This window comes from Bubalus bubalis, chromosome 17 (genome assembly GCF_019923935.1).
Source record: "Bubalus bubalis isolate 160015118507 breed Murrah chromosome 17, NDDB_SH_1, whole genome shotgun sequence".
Classification (NCBI taxonomy): Eukaryota; Metazoa; Chordata; class Mammalia; order Artiodactyla; family Bovidae; genus Bubalus; species Bubalus bubalis.
Window position 1 is genome coordinate 17,307,411 of NC_059173.1, and position 21,114 is coordinate 17,328,524.

At 40.9% G+C, this 21,114-nt stretch overlaps 1 protein-coding gene across 4 annotated transcripts in view; it reads right to left on the minus strand.

The window, feature by feature from the left end:
- LOC102392001 (acyl-CoA dehydrogenase family member 10) overlaps positions 1-2,484 on the minus strand; it is a 30,642-nt gene extending 28,158 nt beyond the window's left edge. For 2 of the 4 annotated variants that reach the window (XM_044930196.1, XR_006545551.1), the window contains exon 1: positions 1,283-2,483. In XM_044930196.1, coding sequence (XP_044786131.1) covers positions 1,283-1,382 — 100 coding nt within the window. In that variant the 5' untranslated portion in view covers positions 1,383-2,483. Of the gene's footprint in view, positions 1-1,282 lie in introns of all 4 variants that reach the window. The other 2 variants (XM_044930195.1, XM_025267079.2) reach the window with 2 other exon arrangements.
- Between the last annotated feature and the right edge of the window lie 18,630 nt (positions 2,485-21,114).

A 21,114-nucleotide genomic window follows, 5' to 3' on the forward strand; every position in this document is an offset into this window, starting at 1 on the left:
ACATGGACACAGAGCATCCTGATTTGGAATGCACTGTAAGGAAAGCATCTCCTCCCTGGGTACCAGACATGACTGCATCCCAGGCATACCCCCCACCCCAGCTTCAGTCCAGAATGTCACGCTGCAGTGTGGCAAAGGCCACTGGATTTACACCACAACAATTTTCACTTTCACAGGTATCCAATTTTGTCCGTCTTGCCAACTCCTGCACTGTACAGAAAAGCTTTATAGTTCTGTTTATCAACCACAAGCGCAGTCATGGCAACCCATCTTGCTAACTGGAATGCTTTAAGCCAAGGATGAAAAGTGCCCTTGTGTGTCCCTCACCCCATACTCAGCCACACCACACCTGACACTGGTGTGACAGCTGAAAGGAGCTATGCAGAGGCCTACAGCTCAAACCACAGCAGCTTTGGGGAGATGTGATTTCCCGCCACAAAGATTAAACTCTGAGGCTCCCTTGCAGAAACAGCCTAATTAACCCTAGTCTTAGAATGATATGAACTCTACACACAGATTTGTTTCACTTGGTCAAAGGAGCAGGAAATGGGAGTTTGTCTGAATTGGCTCAGCTCAGTTCAGTTCAGTTGCTCAGTTGTGTCCGACTCTTTGCGACCCTATAGACTGCAGCACGCCAGGCCTCCCTGTCCATCACCAACTCCCGGAGTTTACCCAAACTCTGGTCTGATTCAAAATGGTCCCTCAGCTCTGTAGAGGCTCTAGGAACAATCTGATCACTAGAAAATATCCTCACATGAAGCTACATGCAAAGAAAGAGAACTTTCAAGGATCAAACAGGAGGCCAAATTTTATGCCCAGGTAGAAGTTTCTTCAAAAGCTCATGAATCACCTGTTTTTCTGAGGGTGGAATGTGAAAAATGAGAGAGCAACCTATGAAGAGATGGAGACACATGTTCTCATTTAAACTCCTGCAACTTTTAAGTCACCTTCACAAAATAAGCTGTCATCTCAAAAATATCAGAAAGACCCAAACACCCTAGGTACATACTGCAAGTTCTTCTCCCCCAGGACAGCTGTTTGCAGGTGACTGCTGCCATGCCACAGTCTCACGTGGAACAAGGGCCAAGTACGCTCTGGGGACCCGTAGCAAAGGAGGTCAGTGCTTCTTCCCAAGCAAAACAGAGCAGCACCCGGGTCTGCAGGGCCCAATGGCTATTTTCTTCACCACGTGGCATCTTTATCTCCAGCATATTCCACCAGGATAGAATGTGAGAGCCAGGCTGAAAGCCTAGCCTCTACCAAAATGCAGAGACTTAACTACCTGTGACTTGGGGCCCCAGTAAGTCTTTGAGGTCCTTCTCCAAGGAGTCTTTGGGAATATCCATCATCTTTCTCACAAGGCGAATGTTTGGAACAGCCATTCTCAATGGAAATCCTAAAAGAGTTTCTGATTCCTTTACTGCAGACTCTGGGTCATCGACCTGGTTTCAAAGAGAATACTGAGCATGGATCCCCAGACAACCCTGACCTCTCCTCTTGCCTTTTCTCTAAGAGGGTACTTTTTTAGAGAGAAATATTTTTTAATAGCCTGAGCAAAGACTTGGGAGCCAGAAAGTCAGCTGATGAGAAAGCCTCAGAATGAGTTTCCTCCTTCCATTTACTACCTAACCACGTTAATCTTTCTTATCTGCTGGGAAGAGTGACGGTTAAATGTCCATGATACTCCCTTTTGCCAGGAGGACAGAATATTGTACTGTAGTGTCCACTGTGTCCCTATGGACCAGTTAATAATGAAAACCCAAATGTAGAAAGCTGGATGGAGACCGCTTCTCACATGGTTTCTCCTGCTTCAAAGCACTGGGGTGGTCCGGGTGCTGGTAGCTTCTGGGTCCCCACCCGAAACAGCATCACCAGATCAACCTGTCACCTGAACCATCTTAAGTCTGCCATTCACCTCCCTGTGTGACTTTTTCTTGACTGCCTTCTTAGTATGTGTGTGTCTTACTTCTTATTGAAAATACAAGTGACTAATCACCTAAATTTCCTAATTAAAAGGTAAAAAGACTGTGGCAGCAAGGACAAAAACCACCAGAGGCAACTCTGACTCTTGAGTGTAAGAGGACTGCACAGAAATGCTTACACTAGGACTCCCTGGTGGTACGATGGGTAAGAATCTGCCTGCCAATACAGGGGACACAGGTTCGATCCCTGGTCTGGGAGGATTCCACATGCCTTAGAGCAACTAAGCTGGTGCAGCACAACTACTGAGCTTGTGTTCTAGAGCCGGGGAGCCACAAATACTGAGCCCACATGCTGTAGCTACCAAAGCCTGCGTGCCTAGAGCCCACGCTCCACAACAGGATCAGAAGCCCCTGCATGGCAATGAAGATTAGCCCCTTCTCACGGCAACTAGAGAAAGTCCACATACAGCAACAAAGACTCAGCACAGCCAAAAATAAAATAAATAAATTTTTGTAAAAAGAAATACTTACACAATTGTCTGAAGCATACTTACACTAGTGCCTGAAGCACAAAGGGGTTCAAAAAACAGTGACCATTACCTTAATGGTGTGAATACCAAGGCCGACAGCTGCTTTTAGATTTGGTCCAAGATCATCAAGAAAGATGGACTCAGAAGGCTGCCAGCCGAGCTGCTCCAAGCACAGCTTATACATCCTGGGATCTGGCTTGCAGACACCTTCCAGGCAGGATTCTACGACCTGAGGGAGGGGCAGGAAGGAGAGATAAATGTCCCTAAAAGTGGTGTTCCCGGGTATACCCTGGTATGTTTTTTTGAAAAGAAGAGCAGAAAAAAGACAGTGGAGGTTTGTTATAACAAATAAGAGTGTCATGATATAAAATGATGTTGCTTTTTTAACTGGAGTGATTTGGAAATACTGGGATGCAACCTGAGGGAAGACTCAGAAAACCAAAGTTCTTGTTCAGACATGGTGAGTGACCTTGTACCAGCACTGAGGCCATGAGGGACTGCAGGTTCGTCTTCAGGAAACTGGAAACACTGATAGCCATCTTACCTATCCTCAGACAGTAAAGCGTCTGCCTACAATGCAGGAGACCCGGGTTCTATCCCTGGGTCGGGAAGATCCCCAGCAGAAGGAAATGGCAACCCGCTCCAGTATTCTTGCCTGGAAAATCCCATGGACGGAGAAGCCTGGTTGTCTACTGTCCATGGGGTCGCGAAGAGTCAGACACAACTGAGTGACTTCACTTAAGCGACTTAAGATCCATCTTAACAGTAGCTGGGAAACTTAGTGCAACTGGAATGCGTTCCAAAACTAGGTATTGTGGTTGCACAGGACAAAAGAAAAGCTGCACATTTCAGATTTAGGGAAAGTATTCTACGGTTTTCTCAAAAAGAAAGCAGTGTTTACTGTTATAAAAGAAGACTTTAATGTCCATATTTCAGAAGTGAAAAACAAACAGCTATACTCAACCTAGACAGATAAACTCCACAGAAGGGCTGACACCAAAGAGATCCTCAATGGCAGAAACATGGTTCCTTTCTTTTTTAAAGAACTTTTTTAAAAAGACTTTTTTGATGTGGACCATTTGGGTCATGGTGGAGAGACCTGACAGAATGTGGTCCACTGGAGAAGGGAATGGCAAACCACTTCAGTATTCTTGCCTTGAGAACCCCATGAACAGTATGAAAAGGCAAAATGATAGGATACTGAAAGAGAAACTCCCCAGGTCAGTAGGTGCCCAATATGCTACTGGAGATCAGTGGAGAAATAACTCCAGAAAGAATGAAGGGATGGAGCCAAAGCAAAAACAATACCCAGCTGTGGATGTGACTGGTGATAGAAGCAAGGTCCGATATTGCATAGGAAGCAATATGGCATAGGAACCTGGAATGTCAGGTCCATGAATCAAGGCAAATTGGAAGTGGTCAAACAAGAGATGGCAAGAGTGAATGTCGACATTCTAGGAATCAGTGAACTGAAATGGACTGGAATGGGTGAATTTAACTCAGATGACCATTATATCTACTACTGCAGGCAAGAATCCCTCAGAAGAAATGGAGTAGCCATCATGGTCAACAGAAGAGTCCAAAATGCAGTACTTGGATGCAATCTCAAAAACGACAGAATGATCTCTGTTCGTTTCCAAGGCAAACCATTCAATATCATAGTAATCCAAGTCTATGCCCCAACCAGTAACACTGAAGAAGCTGAAGTTGAATGGTTCTATGAAGACGTACAAGACCTTTTAGAACTAACACCCAAAAAAGATGTCCTTTTCATTATAGGGGACTGGAATGCAAAAGTAGGAAGTCAAGAAACACCTGGAGTACCAGGCAAATTTGGCCTTGGAATACGGAATGAAGCAGGGCAAAGAGTAATAGAGTTTTGCCAAGAAAGTGCACTGGTCATAACAAACACCCTCTTCCAACAACACAAGAGAAGACTCTACACATGGACATCACCAGATGGTCAACACCGAAATCAGATTGACTATATTCTTTGCAGCCAAAGATGGAGAAACTCTATACAGTCAGCAAAAACAAGACCAGGAGCTGACTGTGGCTCAGACCATGAACTCCTTATTGCCAAATTCAGACTTAAATTGAAGAAAGTAGGGAAAACCACTAGACCATTCAGGTATGACCTAAATCAAATCCCTTATGATTATACAGTGGAAGTGAGAAATAGATTTAAGGGCCTAGATCTGATAGATAGAGTGCCTGATGAGCTATGGAATGAGGTTCGTGACATTGTACAGGAGACAGGGATCAAGACCATCGCCATGGAAAAGAAATGCAAAAAAGCAAAATGGCTGTCTGAGGAGGCCTTACAAATAGCTGTGAAAAGAAGAGAAGCAAAAAGCAAAGGAGAAAAGGAAAGATATAAACATCTGAATGCAGAATTCCAAAGAATAGCAAGAAGAGATAAGAAAGCCTTCTTCAGTGATCAATGCAAAGAAATAGAGGAAAACAACAGAATGGGAAAGACTAGAGATCTCTTCAAGAAAATCATAGATACCAAAGGAACATTTCATGCAAAGATAGGCTCGATAAAGGACAGAAATGTTATGGACCTAACAGAAGCAGAAGATATTAAGAAGAGATGGCAAGAATACACAGAAAACTGTACAAAAAAGATCTTCACGACCCAGATAATCATGATGGTGTGATCACTGACCTAGAGCCAGACATCCTGGAATGTGAAGTCAAGTGGGCCTTAGAAAGCATCACTATGAACAAAGCTAGTGGAGGTGATGGAATTCCAGTTGAGCTATTCCAAATCCTGAAAGATGATGCTGTGAAAGTGCTGCACTCAATATGCCAGCAAATTTGGAAAACTCAGCAGTGGCCACAGGACTGGAAAAGGTCAGTTTTCATTCCAATCCCAAAGAAAGGCAATGCCAAAGAATGCTCAAACTACCACACAATTGCACTCATTTCAAACACTAGTAAAGTAATGCTCAAAATTCTTCAAGCCAGGCTTCAGCAATATGTGAACCGTGAACTTCCTGATGTTCAAGCTGGTTTTAGAAAAGGCAGAGGAACCAGAGATCAAATTGCCAACATCCATTGGATCATGGAAAAAGCAAGAGAGTTCCAGAAAAACATCTATTTCTGCTTTATTGACTATGCCAAAGCCTTTGACTGTATGAATCACAATAAACTGTGGAAAATTCTGAAAGAGATGGGAATACCAGACCACCTGATCTGCCTCTTGAGAAACCTGTATGCAGGTCAGGAAGCAACAGTTAGAACTGGACGTGGAACAACAGACTGGTTGCAAATAGGAAAAGGAGTACGTCAAGGCTGTATATTGTCACCCTGCTTATTTAACTTACATGCAGAGTACATCATGAGAAACGCTGAGCTGGAAGAAACACAAGCTGGAATCAAGATTGGCAGGAGAAATATCAATAACCTCAGATATGCAGATGACACCACCCTTATGGCAGAAAGTGAAGAGGAACTAAAAAGCCTCTTGATGAAAGTGAAAGTGGAGAGTGAAAAAGTTGGCTTAAAGCTCAACACTCAGAAAACAAAGATCATAGCATCCGGTCCCATCACTTCATGGGAAATAGATGAGGAAACACTGGAAACAGTGTCAGACTTTATTTTTGGGGGCTCCAAAATCACTGCAGATGGTGACTGCAGCCATGAAATTAAAAGACACTTACTCCTTGGAAGGAAAGTTATGACCAACCTAGATAGCATATTCAAAAGCAGAGACATAACTTTGCCAACAAAGGTTCGTCTAGTCAAGGCTATGGTTTTTCCTGTGGTCATGTATGGATGTGAGAGTTGGACTGTGAAGAAGGCTGAGCACCGAGGAATTGATGCTTTTGAACTGTGGTGTTGGAGAAGACTCTTGAGAGTCCCTTGGACTGCAAGGAGATCCAACCAGTCCATTCTGAAGGAGATCAGCCCTGGGATTTCTTTGGAAGAAATGATGCTAAAGCTGAAACTCCAGTACTTTGGCCACCTCATGTGAAGAGTTGACTCATTGGAAAAGACTCTGATGCTGGGAGGGATTGGGGGCAGGAGGAGAGGGGGACGACAGAGGATGAGATGGCTGGATGGCATCACTGACTCGATGGACGTGAGTCTGAGTGAAGTCCGGGAGTTGGTGATGGACAGGGAGGCCTGGCGTGCTGTGATTCATGGGGTCGCAAAGAGTCGGACACTACTGAGCGACTGATCTGATCTGATCTGATATTCCTATAACATTGAAGAGGTCAGGAACAGCCCCCAGTGATGACACAGATCATAGGAGTGGTTATACTATCTTTACCCCATCAAAAAAAATTTTTTTTCATCTTATAGCTTTAGAAAACAAAAACATAAACCATGTTCTTCAGAAAAAGGATTTTCAACACTCTAGGTCTCTTGCAGACTAGGTCTCTTGCAGAACAAAATTATGAAAACTCATCAGAAAAGCTGCTGGAAAGCACATGCCAGGGAGTCTGTGAAGTCTGAATGAAGTCCATTGTGTTAAAGAAGCTCACAAGTCCTTAAATAGTAAAAAGGCCCAGTGTGAGCCTGGCCAAGTTATTTATCCCCATAGCCGTACTGGAGGGGAGCAATCTCTGAAAATAATCAGAGTGTATTGAATACTTACCTGCCAGGCACTCTGTAAAGTGCTTTGCATGTATTATGCTGAGGGATCCACATAGCCACCCTAAACAAAACTGCTGTTTATGAACTACAGATGGAGAAACTACAGTTCAGGGAATCAAAGCTACTGCCCATAGCAAGCTGCAGAGACAGGGTTCAAATCTGGCTGAGGTCCCTGAGCCCCTAAAGGGAAGGGTGATTGTAGGAGGGTTGTGCTGGGGACAAGCCAGAAAACCAAGAATTGAAGTGGGTAAGGAGCCAGGCAGGGATGTACAGGGAAGAGACTCTACTTCAGCGGGCTGTGCACAAGGAGGAATGAGGAAGTGGGAGGTGAAAAAGAGTATTAGGTTGGGTGCTTAATCTCCCATATTTGTGCCTGTCATCCAACTAGATTTCATGTTCTAAAATAGCACTATCCAACAGAATTTTCTATAATCACGGAAATGCTATACTTCCCAGTCTGACATAGTAGCCACTAGCCACATGTGGCAACTGACCACCTAAAATGTGGCAAACATATATTCCAGAGGGCAGGGCTTATGTCAGTCACATTGAACACAGTAGCCCTTCACACCTAGCCAGTGCGCAGCACACAGCCACTGCTGTGTAAGAATGTGTTTTCTGACTGAATGAAGTTTAAGCCAGTCATCTATCAATAATTCCTATTTGTCCCAGAATAATCATATACTTCCTTTTAGGAAAATGGAGAGTCTTTCACAGAAGTAACCTCCTGGCACAGAAGACCATCTCCTGACTCACAGTCTTCTCAGGTACTTTGATAGTCTAGTCCTTTATGCACTGTCTCATATGGTGGGATGATTTACATTTGAGTTGCAATGAAATAGAATTCAGCATCTCAGGGCCACTAGCCACATTTCAAGCATTTAACAGTCATGTATGATAGTAGCAACCATACTAGACATTTCCTTTGCTGCAGTAAGTTTGTTTGCACAGCACTGGTCTAAGGATGAATGCCATAGAAATAGAGGGCAAGAGGGTTGGTCTTTGAAAAGGTCAAAGGGTAAGGGCTGATAAAGTGCATGTGTTATCTAATGACTAAGGTTCAAGTCCAGAATGAAAGAGAATCTCTGAAGGTGAGGTTTCACCCAGTTATCAAAGCCCATAAATGACCTTGTTCACAGCTCAGTGATACTTTGCAAGTCCTCTTTCCCACCTATCTGTCTAATCCTAACTCAGTCAACTGTGTGAATAACCGTCCCATCCACTCAAGACCTACTGAGAGGCAGCATTAATGCTACATCCTAAAGTAAAGACAGAGACTTGATTCAGATTGTTTTGGATCCCTGTCAGCTTCAGTTCAGTTCAGTTCAGTCGCTCAGTCGTGTCTGACTCTTTGCGACCCCATGAATTGCAGCACGCCAGGCCTCCCGGAGTTCACTCAGACTCACATCCATCGAGTCAGTGATGCCATCCAGCCATCTCATCCTCTGCCTGTCAGCTTACCACATCAAATTGTTTCCAGTCCAGGGGCAAAAAGCTCTTCCCATTGGGAAGATAAAAATTATTGCTCAAGACTGCAATCTGAAGGCCTTTAGCCTGAATCTGAGTTATGGCCTCAGTCATCACTGGGAACTGCTTCGCCACTCGCTCACTGGTCAGCAGAGAGAAAAAGGAGTCCACAGGCACGGAGGTCTTTGACTAAGATTGGAGGTAGGGAGAGAAGAGCGGAGAAGGCAATGGCACCCCACTCCAGTACTCTTGCCTGGAAAATCCCATGGATAAGGAGCCTGGTAGGCTGCAGTCCATGGGGTCGCTAAGAGTCGGACACGACTGAGTGACTTCACTTTCACTTTTCACTTTCATGCATTGGAGAAGGAAATGGCAACCCACTCCAGTATTCTTGCCTGGAGAATCCCAGGGACGGGGGAGCCTGTTGGGCTGCTGTCTATGGGGTCGCACAGGGTCAGACATGACTGAAGCGACTTAGCAGCAGCAGCAGAGAAGAGAACCAGCCATCATTAAGAGTAAGAACAGCTTATCACCAACACAGAAAAACACATTCCAGGCTTCCTGCCACTAACCCAGGCCTCTGGCTTGCTGCCAAAAGGAATTCTCTTTCAGCCCTGGTGCAGAACTTTGTATATAAGGTTGTAAAACATGAGTCATTAGGGAATGGAGCTATTTACATCAACATTCCAGTTAAATGAGTTTTGTAAAATAAGTATTTATTTACTTATTTGGCTGCATTGAGTCTAGCTGTGCACTGCAGGCTTAATTGCCCTGCAGCATGTGGAATCTCTTCTGGGACCAGGGATCGAACCTGCATCCCATGTTGCTAGGCAGATTCCCTATTACTGGGCTATCAGGGAAGTCCCTAAATGAGTTCTTCATTTCACTCACTCACTGTCAATTTTTAAAAAGATTCAGAAGACTCTAAGAAGATACATTAAAAGTGAATTAAGCAGATGTAATTTAATTTTTATTTGATTCCTTTTGGGAATTCAGAAGACATTTGATGATTCTGCATTGCCTGAGCTTCACCATTATGCACCGAAGGTCAATTTCTGATCACTTTTTGTGTGTCCAAATTCTATCTGTTTGGGTTTTGAAAACTCTTACTTTATCATATTTCAAAATCTGCAGTGGCGAGTCTGCTATATTATACACACACACACACACACATTTCACAACAATTTCATGTTATTGTTAAGTTACTCTTCTGCTGCTGCTAAGTCGCTTCAGTTGTGTCCAACTCTGTGCGACCCCATAGACGGCAGCCCACCAGGCTCCGCCGTCCCTGAGATTCTCCAGGCAAGAACACTGGAGTGGGTTGCCATTTCCTTCTCCAATGCACGAAAGTGAAAAGTGAAAGTGAAGTCGCTCAGTCGTGTCCGACTCTAGCGACCCCATGGACTGCAGCCTATCAGGCTCCTCTGTCCATGGGATTTTCTAGGCAAAAGTACTGGAGTGGGGTGCCATTGCCTTCTCCGGTTAAGTTACTCAGTCATATCCAATTCTCTGTGAGCCCATGGACTGCAGCATGCCAGGCTTTCCTGTCCTTTACTATCTCCCAGAGTTTGCTCAAACTCATGTCCATTGAGGCAGTGACGCCATCCAACCATCTTAACCTCTGTCATCTCCTTCTTCTCCTGTCCTCGTCTTTCCCAACAGCTTTATTGAAATACAATTCACACATCACACAGCTGACCCACTTAACTGTAGAATTCAGTGCTTCTTAATATATTCATAAAGTTATACCACCATCACCACAGTCAGTTTTAGAACATTTTCATCACCCTAAAAAGAAACCCATATCCATTAGCAGTCGCTACTCATTTGGCGCCCCCACCACCCCAATACTCCTAGACCTAGAAAATAACAACTTTACTTTCTGTTTCTAAAGATTTACCCGTTCTGGATACTTCATATAAGTAGAACTGTATATTATGTGGTCTTTTTGTACTGGCTTCGTTCTATCACTTAGCATAAGGTTTTCTATGTGTATTTATATACTTAAATACAAGCTTATTTAAATATTTAAATTGTAAAAACACATAACATCAAATTTACTATTTTAAGCCCTCTGAGTGACATTAGGTACATTCATTGTTGTGCAATCAAACCCACCATCCATCCACAGAACTTGACTATATTTTAAATTATATTTTAGCAGGGTTATTGTGAAGGTATGTGAGTTAATATAAATAAAGAGCTTAGAACAATGCATAGTCCAGAGAAAGGCTCAATGTTATCACTGCGTTAAGCAAGCTTTCTGATCAAAGCCATTATGTAACAATTTCAGCGTCATACAAACAATAGCTTATGGAGGGGCTGAGTATATAATATTTTTATTTTTCATTCATGCAGTTAAAATTGAGTACCTAGGGATGGAAGAAATAGCTTAAAATCTTATAAGGGGTTATCAGGTTTTCTATTCTTTATTTTTAGTTTAACCAATTTAATGGATGAGTGTTGCATCCACTATTCTAGACAAAAAGAATATGGAAAATATGTTTATAACTCACAATTTCAGGGCAAAGTCTCCCAAATTCTTGTAAGAAATCTTCTGTTGTTATCTCTGCTCTCATAAATTTCATCCAGGGCCCATTTTCGCCACCTGAGATCAAGGCCTTCACTATAGTTCCAGAAGGGATATGACTCTGTACCTCCCACTCTACCAAAAGTGAAACACATGGTAAATGAAACGATATATGGACAAACAGCTGAAGTTTGGGGAGCAGGGTAGTTACCATACAGGTTCTGTGGCATCACTGTGGTGCCAGGTGGGTTCTATTGGGAATTCAGAGAAATTCAGGAAATGGAAAATCTCAGCCTTAGAGCTCCCAGGGAACAGCAGTAACAATCTGTGTGACTGAGGGGACGCTGCTGCCAAGCATCAGTCCATGCCACCAGCTTGAGATGATGCTGGACACTACATTATGAATTTTCTTCCCTGGTCTCTTATTAGCTGGTTCATATGTATTAGGTCACTCACATGATCCTGGCACATGGTTAGGAAGTACATGAGGGAATAAACCAGATTTTGACAGCACTCCAAAACAAGCCCTTCATTTTGTAAGCTGTAGTAATCCTTCAGGGCAGTGTAGCCGGTACACTGAAACATTCACTTGGGGGTGTTGTTTTGTAGAATAAAGAAGAAAATTTTGGTCCACAGAGAGCTAAGGCAGTGGGTGGTGGATCAGTATTGTTTCTATTGTGAGCATTTGTATAGGAGTTGCTTTTTTTTTTTTAACAAAGATGTTTCTTTCTACAATACAGCTGCTATGGGGCAAAAATATATATAGCATTCATAATGATATCTAAGACCTAGTAAACTTTATACATCTTCTTTCAATAAAGCAGTGCCTTGCATTGAAAATATTTCAGACAATATAGAAAGGTTTAAAAAAGAAAGTAAAATGACAAAGTAATCCCATTCTTCAGAAATCACCAATGTGACCAACTCAGAATGTCTTTTGAGAACAGCAAAACTTATAAAACTCAATCCAAATAATAATACCTCTTTAATTTTAGAACTAAAGTTAGAGCAATTTTTAGGATCTTAAGAGTTGGCAAGCATGCAAGCAAAGGGGCACTCTCCTATGCTGTTGATGGGGGTGTAAATAAGCACAGCCTCTATGGAGTGCAACATTTTATTTTACTTTTAAATATTTATTTATTCATTTGGCTACACCAGGTCTTAATTGTGGCACACAGGATCTTCATTGTGGCAGGTAGGATCTTTAATTTTAACAGGCCAACTCTTAGTTGTGGCATATGGGATCTAGTTCCCTGACCAGGGATTGAACCTGGGTCCCCTGCATTGGGAGCGCAGAGTTTTAGCCACCAGACCACCAGGGAAGTCCCGAATACAATATTTTAAATGTACAGTTACATTTGATGTGATAATTCTGCTTTCAGGAATTTCTCCCACAGATGTATTTATAAAAGTAAGCAAAAATTATGTACATGGCTATTGGGCAGAACTGCTCATAACAAAAACTAGAAACTTACATGTATGTTAATTAAGGGCTGGTTAAATCAACCATGGTACACCCATATAATGGAATACTATGTAAATGTTGAAATGTATAAACTAGGCCAAAGGTCAGAAAATTATGGCCTGGGGGCCAAATCTGTCTCCCATCTGTTTTTTTTGTAAATAAAGTTTTATTGGAACACAACCACACCTACTTGTTTACCACTGTCCAGGGCTGTTTCTGGTTCTAACACTAGAGCTGAATAGTTGTGATAGAGCCATTATGGCCCTGAAAGTCTATCTAGTCCTTGACAGAAAGAGTTTGCTAATCCCTGAACTAGACCTATGCCTACTGATGTGGAAAAGTTGCAAAGATATTATACTGAGTCAAAAAAAAAGAAAATGTACTGAACAGTTTGTACAGTATGATTCAGTTTTGGTATGCAAATTTTCCACACACATACACAAACACACACACACCCATTCTCAAATACATACATGAAATTTTTTGAAATATAAACAATAAACTTTTCACAGTGATAACGAATGAAGTCTGGAACTGACTGAAAAGTAGTGGAGGAGCAAGCAGGAAATTTATCTTCATAGTTTATATACTTTTAGAACTGACTATTCAATAAATGAGACTGTCATAATGAGTTTCTATAAGGAAAAAATTTAATTAAATCTCTTTTTCATACCACCACAAAAATTCCCAACAGATTAAATACCCTAATCAGAAAAAACTCCAAAACAATACAGAACATCTTTATTTGAATATATTTTTCTTAGCCAAGACTCATAAAACTCAAGACATAGAAAAAAACACAGATGATTTTCTTGATATCAAAAAATGAAAACTCTTGTACAGCAAAAACATTATCATAACATTATCATAAAATAAAAGAGAAGCCCCAGAACAGAGAAATATTTGCATGTGATATGACAAAATTATTATTGCAAATCAACAATAAAAATGAGCATTTCACAGAAAGGGAAAACTGACCAATTAATATACAGAAAAAGCATTCAACCTGAATATTAAAATAACATACAGAGGGAGAAAAACACAGAGATAGCCTTTTATCCATCACACTGACAAAAATTAAGCAGTCTGATCATATGACACTCCCTGAATGCTATGCTAAAATGTTTGGGCTGTACTCTTATTTAATTTTGTGTGTACACTGATTTTATAGTAAACTAATAGCTGAAATCAGGGCCTTGCAAACTTTCTGAGAAGGGCCACAGATGGACACTATGTAAATGAATGAACATGGCTGTGTTCCAACACAACTTCATTTTTATGGATACTGAAATTAGAATTTTGTATAATTTCCAAATGCCACAGAATAATATTCTTGTTTTGACATTTTTAATTATTTCAAAACATAAAAACCATTCTTGGCTGATGAACTATACAAAACCATACAACAGACCAGATTTGGTCCACAGGCTATAGCTGACTGACTGACCTCTGGCTTAAATGTAAAAAAAAGTATGCCATTAAAAAAAAAAAAAAAAAGTATGCCATAGAGGTGATCTGAATTCTAGTACTTGTTGCTCCAGTAACCCTTGATATGGGTCATTTTGTTTTATCTTGGATGGCAGTTTTTAAATATTTATTTATTTATTATTGACTGCATCATGTCTTACTTGCGGCAGGTGGATCTCTGTTGTAGCACTTGGGATTAATTGCCCTGAGGCATGTGGGGTCTTAATTCCCCGACTGAGATCAAACCCAAATCTCCTGCATTGTAAGGCAGATTATTAACTACCACTGACCACCAGGAAAGTCCCATAGGTCTTTTTAACGAATAAATAACATTAGGAGTTCCAGTCAAGAAAAACAACAAGGAGAAAGTAGAAGGTATTATTATTTCCTGCTTTATCCATCCAACAAACCTTTACTGAATGAACACGTGAACCAGCTCTGAGCTGACACTGGAAAAGTGAAGTTAACACATCCCAGACCCATGGTCCCCAATTCTAACTGCCCCACAGAGGAGATAGGAACACATCCCATAGCCAGCTAAAACACCCCTTGGTGTTAAGCTGAACTGGAAAGCTGCTATCCAGGGACATTTTGCCAGGGAAGGAGGTCAGAGGAGTCTTGACAGAAGAGAAGTCAATAATAACAACCACCATCTGATTTACTGAGGGCTCAAAGATTTTAGGCACCATGCTAAACACCATACCATTTAACTAGTCATTAAAGTATAGGTAGGATTTGAGCACACAGAGGAGGCAGGGAAGGGTAGCTGCCAGCAGGTGGAACAGAACTTGCAAAGGTGCAGGGGTGCAGATGTGTTTAAAGAACATCAAACGGTTGAAATGTGAGCACATGTGGGAAGTTGTGTGATACAAGGGTATGTAGGCTAATTGTAAGAGGCCCCTAATGCCAGACAAAAGCTTCCCAACTTAATCTAAGAGACAGAGTGCAGGCACTCAAGGATTTGAAGCAGGAGAGTGAAGGGGTAAGATGTGTGTATGTGTGGGGTTATTTTGGCATCATGTGAGATCTTGGTTCCCTGACCAGGGATCAAACTCTCACCCCCTGCAGTGAAAGCATGGAGTCCTAACCTCTGGACAGCGAGAGAAGTCCCAGATGCATGTTTTAGAAAACTAATTCTGGGGGCTGTGTGGAGGGTGGTGCAAAAAAGCCAAAGGACCAGAGTCATAGAGAGGACGCAGGTAGCTGATATGATTTCAAAGGTAGAACAAGTCGGGGATTTAAACTTGGGCAGAGGCCATGGGAGTGGAGAGAAGCAAGTAGCTTCTCAAGATATTCTGGAGAAAGTCAAGAAAACTCTTGCGCAGTGATCTTTATGTTTCCAAGCAGGAAGGATTGGGGTAGGGGAGTACAATGACTCAGGGAGTATGGAACAGGCCTGGGGTAAATGCAAGAAGAATAAGAGTGGAGGAAAAGAAAAGCTTAGGGCTCAGCTTAGAGCTGAAGCAATTAAAAGGAAACAAAAAAGGCTCACCTCAGCAGTTTGTATACCCAGGTAATTTTTTGACCAAGGTCACAGAAAAACTGAACTTAGGTTGACTTAGCATGGAGAACTGCCTAATCAGCCAGCAGTACAGGTCAAAAAGAAAGGTCCATCTCCATTCCTGCTGGCTGTAATGATAATGTGACAGCAAGAGATGAAGCAGCCAGCAGAGACCATACGGTAAGACTGGAAATGAACAATACCCATAGCAGAATGACACTATAGAAAGAGCCCACAGCTCTGATATCATATAGCAACATACTAGCCCAGACCACATACCTAGCTTTCATATACAAAATAAATCAACTTCTGCCTTCTTCAGTCACTGTTCTGTTAGGAAGGACAGATAAAGAAATGATCAGAACCTATAGGTTTGATTTTATAGTAATAAAAGCAGGTGTAGAGGGAGGTTGGTGGAAGAGGAAAGTCCCCCCTTTTATCCTTCTGGCCACCTCTGTCTCCTGCCTCCTTCTTCTCTTCTCTGTATAACTCTGTGAACATCTCTGAGCAGTCCAGTTGTGGAGTGCACATAAGGAAGTGACTACTGGCTAGCCCACTCTCTCCACTATTGATTCCACCTCATCTCATTTGGGTCACCTCTAACTCCCTTCTCCCTCTTCTCTTCTCCATGTAATGCTGTGAACCTCTCTGAGTGACCCTCACAGTAGAGAAACTTTTCATCTTTAACGTAGATGTTTTATCAATGGTGCTGTATAGAAGGAGAAGTTTTGAAACTACTGTGAAAATAAGACCGATAACTGGAAGCAGGAGGCTTAAGTCCAAACCCTGACTCCAGGGAACTCCTGACTCCAAGGAACATTAATTGACAGGAGCTCATCAAACGCCTCCATACCGACACTGAGACCAAGCACCACACAAGGGCCAACAAGTTCCAGGGCAAGACATACCAAGCAAATTCTCCAGCAACAAAGGAACACGGCCCTGGGCTTCAAGATACAGGCTGCCCAAAGTCACCCCAAAACCATAGACATCTCATAACTCATTACTGGACATTTCATTGCACTCCAGAGAGAAGAAATACAGCTCCACCCACCAGAACACCGACACAAGCTTCCCTAACCAGGAAACCTTGACAAGACACCTGTACAAACCCACACACAGCGAGGAAACGCCACAATAAAGAGAACTCCACAAACTGCCAGAATACAGAAAGGACACCCCCAAATCAGCAATTTAAACAAGATGAAGAGACAGAGGAATACCCAGCAGATAAAGGAACAGGATAAATGCCCACCAAACCAAACAAAAGAGGAAGAGATAGGGAATCTACCTGATAAAGAATTCCGAATAATGATAGTGCAATTGATCCAAAATCTTGAAATTAAAATGGAATCACAGATAAATAGCCTGGAGACAAGGATTGAGAAGATGCAAGAAAGGTTTAACAAGGACCTAGAAGAAATAAAGAAGAGTCAATACATAATGAATAATGCAATAAATGAAATTAAAAACACTCTGGAGGCAACAAATAGTAGAATAACAGAGGCAGAAGATAGGATTAGTGAATTAGAAGATAGAATGGTAGAAATAAATGAATCAGAGAGGATAAAAGAAAAACGAATTAAAAGAAATGAGGACAATCTCAGAGACCTCCAGGACAATATTAAATGCTACAACATTCGAATCATAGGGGTCCCAGAAGAAGAAGACAAAAAGAAAGACCATGAGAAAATACTTGAGGAGATAATAGTTGAAAACTTCCCTAAAATGGGGAAGGAAATAATCACCCAAGTCCAAGAAACCCAGAGAGTCCCAAACAGGATAAACCCAAGGCGAAACACCCCAAGACACATATTAATCAAATTAACAAAGATCAAACACAAAGAACAAATATTAAAAGCAGCAAGGGAAAAACAACAAATAACACACAAGGGGATTCCCATAAGGATAACAGCTGATCTTTCAATAGAAACTCTTCAAGCCAGGAGGGAATGGCAAGACATACTTAAAATGATGAAAGAAAATAACCTACAGCCCAGATTATTGTACCCAGCAAGGATCTCATTCAAGGATGAAGGAGAAATCAAAAGCTTTTCAGACAAGCAAAAGCTGAGAGAATTCTGCACCACCAAACCAGCTCTCCAACAAATACTAAAGGATATTCTCTAGACAGGAAACACAAAAACGGTGTATAAATTTGAACCCAAAACAATAAAGTAAATGGCAACGGGATCATACTTATCAGTAATTACCTTAAACGTAAATGGGTTGAATGCCCCAACCAAAAGACAAAGACTGGCTGAATGGATACAAAAACAAGACCCCTACATATGTTGTCTACAAGAGACCCACCTCAAAACAGGGGACACATACAGACTGAAAGTGAAGGGCTGGAAAAAGATTTTCCATGCAAATAGGGACCAAAAGAAAGCAGGAGTAGCAATACTCATATCAGATAAAATAGACTTTAAAACAAAGGCTGTGAAAAGAGACAAAGAAGGTCACTACATAATGATCAAAGGATCAATCCAAGAAGAAGATATAACAATTATAAATATATATGCACCCAACACAGGAGCACCGCAGTATGTACGACAAATGCTAACAAGTATGAAAGGAGAAATTAACAATAACACAATAATAGTGGGAGACTTTAATACCCCACTCACACCTATGGATAGATCAACTAAACAGAAAATTAACAAGGAAACACAAACTTGAAACGATACAATAGACCAGTTAGACCTAGTTGATATCTATAGGACATTTCATCCCAAAACAATGAATTTCACCTTTTTCTCAAGCACACATGGAACCTTCTCCAGGAGAGATCACATCCTGGACCATAAAGCTAGCCTTGGTAAATTCAAAAAAACAGAAATCATTCCAAGCATCTTTTCTGACCACAATGCAGTAAGATTAGATCTCAATTACCGGAGAAAAACTATTAAAAATTCCAACATATGGAGGCTGAACAACACGCTGCTGAATAACCAACAAATCACAGAAGAAATCAAAAAAGAAATAAAAATTTGCATAGAAACGAATGAAAATGAAAACACAACAGCCCAAAACCTGTGGGACACGGTAAAAGCAGTCCTAAGGGGAAAGTTCATAGCAATACAGGCACACCTCAAGAAACAAGAAAAAAGTCAAATAAATAACCTAACTCTACACCTAAAGCAACTAGAAAAGGAAGAAATGAAGAACCCCAGGGTTAGTAGAAGGAAAGAAATCTTAAAAATTAGAGCAGAAATAAATGCAAAAGAAACCAAAGAGACCATAGCAAAAATCAACGAAACCAAAAGCTGGTTCTTTGAAAGGATAAAGAAAATTGACAAACCATTAGCCAGACTTGTCAAGAAACAAAGGGAGAAAAATCAAATCAATAAAATTAGAAATGAAAATGGAGAGATCACAACAGACAACACAGAAATACAAAGGATCATAAGAGACTACTATCAACAATTATATGCCAATAAAATGGACAACGTGGAAGAAATGGACAAATTCTTAGGAAAGTACAACTTTCCAAAACTGGACCAGGAAGAAATAGAAAATCTTAACAGACCCATCACAAGCACGGAAATTGAAACTGTAATCAAAAATCTTCCAGCAAACAAAAGCCCAGGTCCAGATGGCTTCACAGCTGAATTCTACCAAAAATTTAGAGAAGAGCTAACACCCATCCTGCTCAAACTCTTCCAGAAAATTGCAGAGGAAGGTAAACTTCCAAACTCATTCTATGAGGCCACCATCACCCTAATACCAAAACCTGACAAAGATCCCACAAAAAAAGAAAACTACAGGCCAATATCACTGATGAACATAGATGCAAAAATCCTTAACAAAATTCTAGCAATCAGAATCTAACAACACATTAAAAAGATCATACACCATGACCAAGTGGGCTTTATCCCAGGGACACAAGGATTCTTCAATATCCGCAAATCAATCAATGTAATACACCACATTAACAAATTGAAAAATAAAAACCATATGATTATCTCAATAGATGCAGAGAAAGCCTTTGACAAAATTCAACATCCATTTATGATCAAAACTCTCCAGAAAGCAGGAATAGAAGGAACATACCTCAACATAATAAAAGCTATATATGACAAACCCACAGCAAACATTATCCTCAATGGTGAAAAATTGAAAGCATTTCCTCTAAAGTCAGGAACAAGACAAGGGTGCCCACTTTCACCATTACTATTCAACATAGTTTTGGAAGTTTTGGCCACAGCAATCAGAGCAGAAAAAGAAAGAAAAGGAATCCAAATTGGAAAAGAAGAAGTAAAACTCTCACTATTTGCAGATGACATGATCCTCTACATATAAAACCCTAAAGACTCCACCAGAAAATTACTAGAACTAATCAATGACTATAGTAAAGTTGCAGGATATAAAATCAACATCCAGAAATCCCTTGCATTCCTATACACTAATAATGAGAAAACAGAAAGAGAAATTAAGGAAACAATTCCATTCACCATTGCAACGGAAAGAAAAAAATACTTAGGAATATATCTACCTAAAGAAACTAAAGACCTATATATAGAAAACTATAAAACACTGGTGAAAGAAATCAAAGAGGACACTAATAAATGGAGAAATATACCATGTTCATGGCATTGGAAGAATCAATATAGTGAAAATGAGTATACTACCCAAAGCAATTTATAGATTCAATGCAATCCCTATCAAGCTACCAACAGTATTCTTCACAGAGCTAGAACAAATAATTTCACAATTTATATGGAAATACAAAAAACCTCGAATAGCCAAAGCGATCTTGAGAAAGAAGAATGAAACTGGAGGAATCAACCTACCTGACTTCAGGCTCTACTACAAAGCCACAGTTATCAAGACAGTATGGTACTGGCACAAAGACAGAAATATAGATCAATGGAACAAAATAGAAAGCCCAGAGATAAATCCATGCACATATGGACACCTCATCTTTGACAAAGGAGGCAAGAATATACAATGGATTAAAGACAATCTCTTTAACAAGTGGTGCTGGGAAATCTGGTCAACCACTTGTAAAAGAATGAAACTAGAATACTTTCTAACACCATACACAAAAATAAGCTCAAAATGGATTAAAGATCTCAACGTAAGACCAGAAACTATAAAACTCCTAGAGGAGAACATAGGCAAAACACTCTGACATACATCACAGCAGGATCCTCTATGACCCACCTCCCAGAATATTGGAAATAAAAGCAAAAATAAACAAATGGGACCTATTTAACCTTAAAAGCTTCTGCACATCAAAGGAAACTATTAGCAAGGTGAAAGACAGCCTTCAGAATGGGAGAAAATAATAGCAAATGAAGCAACTGACAAACAACTAATCTCAAAAATATACAAGCAACTCCTACAGCTCAACTCCAGAAAAATAAATGACCCAATCAAAAAATGGGCCAAAGAACTAAATAGACATTTCTCCAAAGAAGACATACAGATGGCTAACAAACAGATGAAAAGATGCTCAACATCACTCATTATCAGAGAAATGCAAATCAAAACCACTATGAGGTACCATTTCACACTAGTCAGAATGGCTACGATCCAAAAGTCTACAAATAATAAATGCTGGAGAGGGTGTGGAGAAAAGGGAACCCTCTTACACTGTTGGTGGGAATGCAAACTAG